General features: G+C 32.5%; 1 protein-coding gene across 2 annotated transcripts in view; it reads right to left on the bottom strand.

Moving 5' to 3' along the window:
* The window catches only part of LOC111600434 (disintegrin and metalloproteinase domain-containing protein 10), a 148,548-nt gene that overhangs the window by 122,739 nt on the left and 13,399 nt on the right, over positions 1–12,410 (bottom strand). For both annotated transcript variants that reach the window (XR_002751485.2, XM_023316526.2), the window contains exon 2: positions 3,254–3,286. Coding sequence is in view for 1 of the 2 variants with exons in the window: in XM_023316526.2 (XP_023172294.2) it covers positions 3,254–3,286 (33 nt within the window). In the remaining variant the exon portion in view is untranslated. The remainder of the gene's footprint in view (positions 1–3,253; positions 3,287–12,410) is intronic.

Below are 12,410 nucleotides of genomic sequence, written 5' to 3'. Positions count from 1 at the left end.
TTCTCGCTTGCACATTTGTTCTTCCTCTCTCTCTCGCATACTCATATTCTCTGTCTCGCCTGCTCATTCTCATTTTCTCTGTCCTTCTCATTTTCTCCACCTCTCTCTCTTTCCGTCTATCTCACTTTCTCTCTCCTAAAATTTTCTCTTTATCTTTCTTTCGCTTTCTCTATATCTAACGCCGTCTCTCTCTAATAAATTTGTATATCTAATTCCAACTCTCAATTCTATTTTATTTAATAAAGAAATTGACTTTTATTAAACCGACTTTCCGTTGTCTAGGACACTCAATACCTGCAATTTATATACTCTATTAGCATGAAAAGCTTAACTGTCTATGCTTCGGGTTAGGGTTGCTCATAATACCGCTTCTTACCAATGAATTTCTCTGGCAATCGCATCCGAATGACTTTCATTTATCTGTGGGCTGTGACAGGACTGTAATCATTTCTTCCGCTTCATATTACAAATCTACAGCTGATGCGATTATAGGCGATAGACGGCAAAAAAATAAAATAAAAAAGGAGTATGGAGTGAATTCGTATGCCCTGAAGCGGTACAAGCACTGATATATGTACCATAAAACAGAGAGAAAATGAACATAAAAAAAGAAAGAAAAGAGTAAAGTGCAGACTATTGGTACTCGAAGTTGGTGGGCCAAAAGGAGGGCTCTATGATACCGCGACCAGTTAATAGCATTGCCCGTCTACGCCCACGCAATCAGTGGAAACATTTTTTACGTTTGTCGAGATACTTTTCGCCCCATGCAAAAAGACAGCAACAAGACATAAACACAGCGAGACATGGTTATGCTGCAGTTGGCCAACTTGTTGTGATGCTGCCAAAGGGCAAAACCACTTTCAGCCTCGGCTCAGCAACATATATCGCAGCCGTCGAGTTTTTTTTTTTCGTGTTAGGAGCATAGCACGGCAAAATCATGGAACGCTTCAGAAAAATTTGCGGTCCGCTGCTCCCTTACTATCATGTGCTAAAACTACTCAAATGGAATGGGCGAAAGTGCTTATGCAATGATGATCTTACGCATGGATCTATGTACAAAGCTTGAAATGTATAAAAAAAATGTAGAAATGATAAAATATTAAAAAATAAATACAAACTCTAAATAAAATTGAATATTGTAAGAGTACAGAGAGTATAAAAATATAATAAAAACTATTTTTTATTTATTTATTACTTATTTATTAATTCTCATTGTTTTTTATTTATCTATGTATGTATGCATTTTTTATTCTTCATTTATTTACTTTATTTATATTGTATGTATTGTATTTTTCGTATTTTGTTATATTTCCTATACTTATTTTTCATATAATGATTTGCAAATTTGTGCCTTCAAATCTAGAGAAATGAAAACGTAGAAAATGTAGTTAAGATGCGACAGCTTCGAAAATCAACGAAAATAAACCAACTTAGGAAAATGCAGGCAATTTCGTCGAATTCGTTGGGACAATGCCCACATAGTTTTGCTGACAAGAGCGGGGGCGGGCAAAAAGTTTTCCGATTTAACCAATTTTCAACAGTAGCAGCCCGCAAAAACCATTACATTGACCGCAACGGGACAGGAACAACAAATATCAAACGAACAGCAGCTGCTGCTGGCATTGTAAACGAAGCTAAGTTAAGAGTTGAGGGCTGTGGGCATGGCCAGTGTTAAACCAGTTCAATGTTTAGCGCGCTGAGCCAAGTAAAAACTCATCAAACTATATTTTCAATAAATAATGACAATGTGCAGCCAAGCTAGGGCGGTTAGGCAGACGGCAAGAGACTGTGCCCGACTTGTGCCAGTTTGTGTTTCAGCTAACATCTTCATTGATTTCGCCAATAGCAGCGGCAGCAGCTACTCAAAGTCTGGCGAGCAGGCGACGCGACAGCAAATCATAAAATTGCAAAAAAAAAAAATATTAAAAACAAACACCAGCCAAAAGCCACACTTGTGTAGCTTAGTGTAAGTGTGTGTGTATGCCACGCCCAGCATTTGCATGCGCGCCAGCAACTCCTTTAATCCATGCCATTGCAACCAGCCAGACAGCAGACAGACAACAAGTCGACAGCGCAACCTGCATGGACTAGCGGGACTTAAAACTGACTCAGACGATTGCAAAGTTGGCCCTAAAACAAGCACAGTGGAACAAACTAATTCTTAAGAATAATTTCAAAAATTTTTAATAAACATCAAAAATTAAGTTAAAAAAAAATAAAACAAAATGGAAAAATGTTAAAAAATAATTATAAATCGAACAAAACTATTAATAAATAATATATACAAAAAATAATTTATAATAATAAATATAAGTAATAAAATAAAATAAATAAAGAAGTTTTATTTTTGTATGAATTTTTTTTATTATTTAAGAAATACTAAGAATGAATAATTATGTCTCTTTTAAATAATAAATAATATATTTTATAATATATAATATATTTTATAATATATAATATATTTTATTATAATATAATATAATAAATATATTTTAAAATTAAATATTATATCGTTTTTAAATATTTTTTTCTTTATAAATATTTTTTAATATTTTTTGCATATCAAAAAGGTCAAGATTAATAATTGTTGCACTGTGCACAATTTTTTCGTCTCAAATTTTTGTCGGCACATACGCGTAATAAATTGCACAATGGGGAGCACTCGTAGTTTTGGTTAGAGAAGTGCCGGCGTGTGAATGGTCCTAGAGCGCAGTAAAAAGCTGCACATGGAGTTTTTTTCTGGCTAACATTTGGCGGTCTTTCGGCTTTTTTACTAGTTTATGGCCCAAACGCAATGCACACAACATTTTTTGTTGTGTTATTTTTGGCAGACATTAGGAAATGTGTATCTATTTTCAATGATTTTTTTACTGTTTTTTGCTGTATAATGTGAATTATGTTAATTTAAATAAGAGTTCTAAGCAATTTGTAAAATTGTTTATTTATTTATATTTTTATGAAATGCGACACAGAACAAATGTATTTTCAAATTTGAATACATTATTGAGGATACGCCGGGCTGCCGCTTGAGTTATGGATAAATTATATAAGTTTTTAATTGAATAAATGATTCGAAATGCTGATCCTTAAAGAAATGTGCCAAGAGTAGTTAAGATATTCAAAAATTACCCCAAATAAATATTAAGTCCTTCTCGCTTTCGGTTTCAGTTTCTCTTAAACTTTTGAATATATTTCGTAAGCATTTTGCATATAATTATAGATGATTTTAGAGTAAAATAATTGTTTCGCTTACCTCTTTCAACTCTGGAAATGTCTTTTGCGTAGCCTGCAAGTAGAAAGAATAAAATTAAAGATAAAAATAATAATTGTGGTATTTCTTAATATTTAAAGCACACACAAATATGCAAATCACAAGCAAAAGGGTTCTGAACAAAAAAGGGTCGAAAGGACTTCACCTTGTGCGACCCACGGGGTTCAAGAGTACGCAAAGTATTCAAATTAAAAACTACTTGAGTACGTAAAGTGCAGCAGGCAAAAATATTTCCTTCCTGGTGGAGAAAGAAATATTAAGAAAGGAAGAAAAAAAAAACAACAACAGGTCGCGCACTAACTTAAGAATTCAGACAACTCTGAAACTTAAAATGAACGGCTCCAGTCCGTGACGTCTAAAGTTGTAATAAAATTATATCAGACCTAAGCAACCAGGTGAGCTCTCTCGCCTTCTGTTCCGTTCAGGCATATATTTCTTTTGAGTATTTTAGACTATTTAAAGTTTGACATTTATTTAATATTTAATATTTTATTTATCACATTTTATGGTCGCTAATTTGTTTAGACATGAGTTCATTGACATTTGAATCATGATAAATAAATCAAATATGATTCAAATACCACAAATTTTGTTCTTAAATAACTTAAAGACTTATCTTAACTTTTATACATTAATCAGCTAGAATAAAGGCCCAGAATTATTAGGCATAAATTGTAGAAAATTAGCATCTAAAACAGATGTAATGTAACATTTATAATTGAGTGAGAGACGTGATGAAACGATGTTTTCTCATCAGAGCAGATACATTTAATTACCTTTTAACTGGTATGCAATGCAAACTTGATATGAGAAATACCCAAATATTGCATTCCTAGACATTTTATTTTGATTATTTTTTTAATAAAAGCAAACAACTCGAATGGAGGCTTTCATAGGCTGTGTATAGACTTAATCTGCGAAATCAAGCCATCTAGAATATATTTAGTCCTCTCCATTTGTCTTGTAACTCGATTACAGGGCATCAAGCCAAGGTAGAACAGATCAAACACTGCGATAGTTCAATATCTATAATAAATTATATCATTTTATTTGATATTTCTTATTAGTTTTCATTTAAGTTTCAAAAATAATTTACTTAGATTTTTGTTACTTCTTTTTTTTTTACTTTTTTGTATAATGCTAAAGGCAGATTTGTTAGCCATTCTTAGCATAATTAGCGTAAGTTGTAGTAGAAAAATGAATAGTTAAATGAATAAAAAGAATTCACATCTTTTCAGTTAACATGGGAGCAGAAAACCGATATTGCGGCTTTCGTGCAGAGATCGAATCGTTCTCAAATGGAGCAAGATTTTTCAACAACAATAACGAACCAAATGAATTTTTGGCAAAAGCCTGGATTGCCATCATCAACCCAAAGCGGTCGAACTGGTGCAAGCACAACTTTTCGTCCAACTCCACTGTATCCTTGGATATCAGATGATCAGTTCAAGGAAGTAAATCGAAAATCGAATACACAACTAAATCAAGCTATAACAAATATTCCACTCAGGGCGCGTAGTCGCATCAACGACTTTTTCAAAATTGATAACCGTCACATTATTAAGTATTATCCCAAGTATGTAGTCAATGTCGTAGATAACTTTTCTATATATAATTTATATTGTAACGCAATTTGTAGCACGCCGCTGAGCACGGTATGTTTTAACCGATCGACGGTCTACAATACGCCCAGAGTGAGAAATTGGTTGAAGCGTATTATGTACGCCAATGTAACTTATGAGAAAAAAGGTACACGAGCGAATGTGCGTCCCGTATGGTTTGATCTTAGATTTTATATTTATACCGTGGGCAGATCGGAAGAGTGCCATCAAGTCGAATTCAATACATGGAGATCGTATGTAATGTGCTCACTGCTGCGCAATCAACGCATGGAATATCTGATACCCAAATATCCATTGCATCAAGTTGGTTACCGATTCCGTTTCACGGGCACAATGGATGAAAGCCGTTACTTGAAGGACAGCAAGTACAGGCCTCGAGAAGACTGGCATGCTTATTGGAATAACACCGGTGAATATTTTTAATAGAATTAAATATTGTCTAGAGTCTTAAATATTGATGTGGAATATGTTAAAATATCATACGCTATTTTAAATAACATATTTCCGAATTATAGAAGTATAGAAGTATTAGGGTTTTTAAGATTGTATTTGTATTCTCGTTCCTCAAGGAGAAATACTAGTAAAAATGTCGAAATTTAATTAAATATGATTTATATCATCGAAAAACATTTGACTTTAAATAAAAATTAGTTAAATTGGTGCAAATTACAGTTAATAAATATAAATTAAATAATATAAATTAATAAAATTAAAATATCAAAAATTATTCAACGCATCTTGTTGCATACGAGCAACATGTTCGAAATCGTGCCCAATAACTCTCCATTCGGCATATCCGAATGAATCCTGATTAGACTAGACGAAGTGACGACATCGAGTCAAGACGACTCTGTAGAATTTAACGGAAGCTGGGAAAGCTACCACACGTATCAAGGTTGCATATACAACATGTTTGCTATTGAACTGATGAAGATGTATCGACTTAAGAAGACGCAACATATATTAATATTTAAGTATCTAAGCATTCGACAAAATACCTGGATATATAAAAGACCAGGCTACTAACTAAACTTTGCCCTGTACTGTCTCTGGTAAAATTAGCCTCATTAATGGATTTGAATTTTTCTTTGATTTAATTTTGTCTAATCTATTCTATTCTAATTCTATTTTTCATGTAATTTATCTTTTCTTATTTATTTATTTTTTGCATTTAATTAACGCTAATTAGACATTTGCATTAAATTGACAAAGATTGCAGAATAGCGAATCAGACTAAAATTGTATTGCAAAAAGGCAAAACTAAAAAAATATATTATTACACAGTGTTTGGTGTTTGGTGGGGCTATGGGCGTGCAATACAAATTGCCACCGAACTGGATTATTTGTTAACTGTGCGTGCAGCTATCAAATGCTGGGGCTGCTGCTGCTGTTGTTGTTGTTGTAACACTAGCAAAATGAACATTAAATATTATTTATAATTATTAGTTATTATGGAAATGTGTATGTGTATGTGTTATGATAATTTATTTGACTAGGCGTGATTCACACAAACACATATACGCACAGTTAAATGCATTGCACGTTAATTGAGTTTAAATATTTTATAGCAACCGCCGTAAGCCAATTACAAATTTCGCCAAATTGCAATTTACGAGTGTTAAAAACGACTAAAAAAGTGTTTATTGTTGTTAATTATAATCATTGTAAAGTAAGATGTCATCAATTGTTAACAAGTGGGAACAATGAATATATTAATTGAATATTTCTTAAGAAATAATAATTATTTATATACATAAATATATATATATATATATATATATAAGCAGTGCTATTCAAAATTATTTTTCAATTTAAATTTCTTTATATAATTTGAACTGCATTGCTTGGACGAGTTGGCTCGTCTTCCACTTTTGGGTACTTAAAAAAATGGCGCTCAAAGCCTGTATCAAATACTTGACCAAGGATTGGCAACAAATATTGTCTGCACAGTATTATATCTACTTCGAATGGAAAAGATATCTAGATATTCATGAATTAAAGCATTTTTAAAAGCACTTAGAAATCTAAATTCATTTTGAGTAAAACATACTAAGCAGTATTGAGTTTTATTGTTAAACCCTTAGTATTACATGTTATTTTCATAGAAGTCTACGCATATATATTGTATATATTTTTCAGAAACTCATATATGTCACATGTGCATTTTCTTTGATCCTTTGATTACACAGAGTACAAAATGACAGTTCTACTCATCATTTATGTCCTTCCTTTCTAGCACACACATTCGCTCTCACTCTCTGACACGCACACATAGACAGACTGCCAAAGGCCATAAAATCTGTAGCTGAAAAACTAATTCATTTCAGATTTTAATTCATTAGATTTTTTTCTTTTTGTCTTCGTTTTTTAATGGCTGCAGCCAGGAGAGCGACACTCTTTTGTCTCGCACAGTCTTGATGGCATTTTAGCTGCGGGCTATGCCAACAACTCGAACCCATCTCCCGCCCACAACTCTTAAAAAAAATGATGCCGACAAACTGCATACGAGAGCTGAAGGAGAATGTCAAAGTGGTATGCAAAAGCTGCCATGGTATGTGTTTTATTAGAGACATACACATGCTATGTGTGTGCATGAGTGTGTGTGCGTGTATGTGAGCAGTAAATTACTAGTAAATGCAGCGTGTGCACTCAAGCTACCATTTATTTCCACTGCCAGTCGCTAAGTAATTGAATCAAGTTTCTCCAGCTCACTTTCAGTAGAAAAAGAAGAAGAGGAAGAAGCAAAAACGAAGTAACTTCAAAGAGTTATGTGACAATTGCGACTTTAATGAAAACAAAGCGCATTTAAAAACGAAAACATTTCTCTAATTAATTGTTATTTAGTGCAGCACAAAACATTTGCAAGTCAACTCTCACAACTAAACGTTAGTGTTAAATTTCACCTAGAACTAATACCACATAATTTTATTATATGGGTTGACCAAATATGAGTAATAGTTAATTGTACAGCAATAAAACAAAAGTAATTCGATATTTAATATTATTTCTGGTTTAATTTTGAAGCGATATCGATGCCATTATGCTTAAAATAGGAATAGGTAATTCAATTGGTTGCCTTTTCTTTGCTGTTTTAATTTGAATGACTTAAACAAAGTAAGCAGGGTTGGCCTTTTAATTGCGTCCAATGTATTTGATCCTTACTTTACTTTTTCTACTATGTATGTATCTATGTCTATTACCATAGCACCTACTTTGTCTACTATGTCTACAACTATGTCTACTCCTATGTCTACTATTCTGTCTATTATTCTGTCTACTCCTAATTCAACTACCATGTATCTACTACTATGTCTACTACTGTGTCTATTAAACCTCTTTCTACCCCGATGTCCTCTCCACTGCCTACTCCTAGATCTACTCCTATGTCAACTCCTCTATCGACTCCTCTACCTACTCCTCTATCTACTTCTCTATCTACTCCTCTATCCACTCCTCGGTCTACTCCTCTGTCTACTTCTCAGTCTAATCCTATGTTTATTCCTCTGTCTACTCCTCTGCCTACTCCTTTGTCTACTCCTCTGTATACTCCTATGTCTACTACTATAACTCAAATGGTAAGCTTTATAGAATATTTCAACAGCCTGACATTTTAGATAAGTTAAACAACTTGCAAAATGCTCTTATCTTCAATAGTATCACTCATGTTTGGTCACGCCACTTATAAAGCATTTTACGGTATTAAATAATATAATTCATAAAAATGCATTCAAGATTTAATCGAAAATAATTAACAGCATTTTCCACTCATATTTTAGTTCATTTCACTCTCCGCTAAACTACATTTAAGCAGTTAGAAATATCATCTATGCCTATCACAATTGGTTTTGTTTTTATTCAATATGAACTGCAAAGAGTTTAGGAAATTACATAATATTTTAATTTAGCAAACAATTTCCTACATCATTTCATTCCTTTTTGTCTGCAACTTGCAAGTATGGTTGCGCATATTTAAATTAGAAGAAGAGGAAGAGAATAAAAGTTCAGCAGCTGCGAACATCATTTCCAATCCAATTTGACTAATCGTGCATGGCAAACGAAAAGATAGTGTGGCAATATAGACGTGCATATATGTAAGAGCCTGACGACCACATTGCGTATACGCAATGTGCACTGTGAAAGCTGTTGTTGGTTTAATTACAATTTACAAGGAAATATATATGTGCGCGCGTGTGTGTGTGTATGTGTGAATTGGCAGTAGCATGCATTCAGTTCTTCATTAATAATAATTGTTGAAATTCCATAATCATGTATAATAATTATTATACACCGCGGGGAATGGGAGTGAAAGGAGGAGCTCTTTCGGTGGCTTTTGCCAGGCCATTTGGTCAGCTTTTGCCTGGTAACGTTTACTGCCAGAAAAATCCGTGTAGCAAACGCTGTGAAAATTATAAAATAAAATAAAATCCATTGTAATTGAGATGAAAGTGCGCGATTACCAAATACCCTGCATAATTAATAATTTACAAAATATTGTACTTCTCTTTGAAAGCTTTGCTTGAAACTCGCTACTTATCAAAAGATTTTTTGAGTTAAATAGATAGAGAGAAGTGAATGAACAAAAGTTATACCCTTTTGCCTTCAACAAATCTGAGTTAAAATAGATATGATTTCGCAATCGATAGAGGCAAAACTGATCGACTTTATGTTGCCCTATATATTGTATATTTTTATTTATATTATTATATTATTTGCATTAGAGTAAATTTCGAAATCTATAGAGTCTTAAGTGAACGACCAGAAAAGACCCTGTATAGTTTTATGAAAACTTAACTTAATGGTTCAATATTTTACCACTTTCGAAATCAAATTGGTTTATACAATAGTGATATGTTAGAAGATACCCTGTACAATTGTTTAAATATATATATTCGATTTGAAAGGAAAGGAGCTAGGAAACGAAAGGAATCTACTTTAGGGCGAGAACGACTGAGCTATGAATACCATTCACTGTAAATACTCTTTGGTATATATTCTCCTAACTTATAGATACATTTGCACCCATACAGTATGCCCATTTCGCATACATCAATTGCAAGCAGGGTATTAAAATATAAGCAAAAAAAAAATTTTGCTGTCGCCGTGTTGTGGTCTCTGTATATCGTCTACGAGCAGCTGTGGCGTTGTAGTTGCTTTTGCATGTTATATGTTATTGTTGTTGCCATTGCAATTATTATTGTTGTTGTTGTCATCGCTGCCACAATGGCAACCGCCTGCACATTGCACAAATGGTGTGGAAATTAAATTGTATTAAGTAATAAATGTTTAAAGCTTGTGCATTGTGCAATGTTAATGTTTATTGAGTTTCCAGGGGGGAAACGAAGAAAGCAATGCTGCTGCCGCTGCAGCTGCTCCTGGGCCCTAACACCGTACAGTGGGGCAAATTAGATAAGCTGAGCCGAAAATGCATTTAAATTTAACTTAATATAATTTTATCAAGCTATTACTTAAACATGGCTCAAGCGTTGATATCCTAGATAATAAATTTGGTCTATTAAAATATACTTATTAATATTTGGCTGCTTATTAATATTTATCAATTTATTTATTGACCAACAATTTGGCGGTTTTTTATCAGTTTTACGGTTTATTGATAAAAAATATTTGATTTGAAGTCGCTTAATTGTCAAACTAGATTATATTAGCTATTACCGTGACAATTTATAATTTCAACTTTTATCTTATCTTGAAATGTTTATGAATATGTAAAGAATGTTTATAAAATAAATGAATAGTCAGGTAATTAATAACAGCTAAATAAGCTGCTAATAATTGAAATTTTCGGTATTTATTATAAAGCGAGAATGCTATACAATATATATTAAAATTTCAATGCTAAACGAAGCAGTGGAATCACTGTGCAATGTCTGAGCAAGCTGCTCGAGGCATTTAGCTTAGGGCTATTAGGGCCAAGGCAACAATTTGGCTTTGTAAAAGTCCATGTCGAGCAGATGTGAAGAGCAAATGGAGGATATTTTCTATTGTGTACGCAGCCTCTCAAGAGTTTTCCTTTAGCTTTAAATGCGAACTTTCCGCTGAGATAACAAATAGAAATGTGCATTTATTAGGCATTTTTATTTATCTACTTGCATTTCTAGGTTATTAAATAAGCTAGCTATTTAATCAGTTTTATATGTATAAATAAATAAATAAAGAAAAAGAATTAAAGTAAAAAAAAATTTCATTTAATGTTATTTAAAATAAAACATAGTTAAAACAATTCATTAAACAAAAACTATAGTTATTTTAATTTTATTTATTGTTTTTTTTTTTTATTATATAAAACTAAAATTTTAACAAAAATAAAAACATTGTTATTTAAATAATGTATTAAATCATTTATGCACCGATATTTATCATAAGTTTTTAAATCATTAACTACATATAAAATAAAAATTTGTATAAATTTAATAATAAAATGTAAATACACATTTAACTTAATTAACTTGAAATTTAGTTGAACCTTTGAAAGCAACTTAATTATTGTTAGTCACATGCATAGCTAATCGTTTGATGCGGTCTCAAATCTCTATTGTGCGAATGTCATTTGCGTTCAGCAATTTTGTTGCTTTTGTGGAAATTTGAGACCGCAGTGAAATGGATTATAAATCAATTGCAACCCCTTTGGGAGTATGAAACGCGTCACCAGAGACGGCAAGCGATGGAGGGAGCGAGGTGGGCAGAGTAGGCAACCTACCCTACAATTTAACCCCTAAGTAGACCACATAAATAATATATTAATAACAGCCCTCTTGTAATGTAAATGTGCCCCAGCAGCAGCAGTAACAGTAGCGGCGGGAGCAACAGCAGCCCGAGCATGACTGGCACAGTGAAACAATTTTTGGAGAGCACTTCAACCTTTGAGCTCGGGCCTCGTTTAGTCTCATGAAACAAAGGCATAATTCAATTAAGTATTACCATCAAGCCCAGGCCACACAGAGGCCCACACAAAACAAATGCCGTATAATGCAAAAACTATAACAGAAATGAAGAGAATAAGAAGAAACTACATTTAATGGCAAACAAAACGATAGTTTTTAATTATTTGTTTAATTCATAGACGGGCGCTCGACCACAGCGAAAAATGAAATCACAATTCAGATTTATAATCATTTTTTTAGGCTTGACTTACATTGTGGGTCATGAACTATGTAAAACTTTATAATGAACACAAAAAAACAGTAACCCCTTGACCGAAACTCTCAAAAAGATTGACCCACATGTGCCACAGAGAAAAATTTCGAATTTAAAATTAAACATTTTAAATATGAAAAGTTTTCTTTTTTTTAACAAAGAAAAAAATCTAATCTAACTTAAAGTTATATTATAAATATAAAACACAATTTTTTAAAATGTTTAATTAAACTAAAAAGCAAATGCAAACAAACAAAAATTTATTTTTTATTTATTATTTAAACAATTTGTAATATTAAACTAAGGTAAAATTTGTTGTAAAATGAGAACTATGTTTAAAATATAAGAATAATTTACATCATAAT

The sequence above is a fragment of the Drosophila hydei genome, unplaced genomic scaffold (genome assembly GCF_003285905.1).
Source record: "Drosophila hydei strain 15085-1641.00,03,60 unplaced genomic scaffold, DhydRS2 tig00008124-arrow-arrow-pilon, whole genome shotgun sequence".
NCBI lineage: Eukaryota > Metazoa > Arthropoda > Insecta > Diptera > Drosophilidae > Drosophila > Drosophila hydei.
The sequence above is the reverse complement of the archived record's forward strand: the minus strand, read 5'-3'. Positions and strand labels throughout refer to the sequence as shown.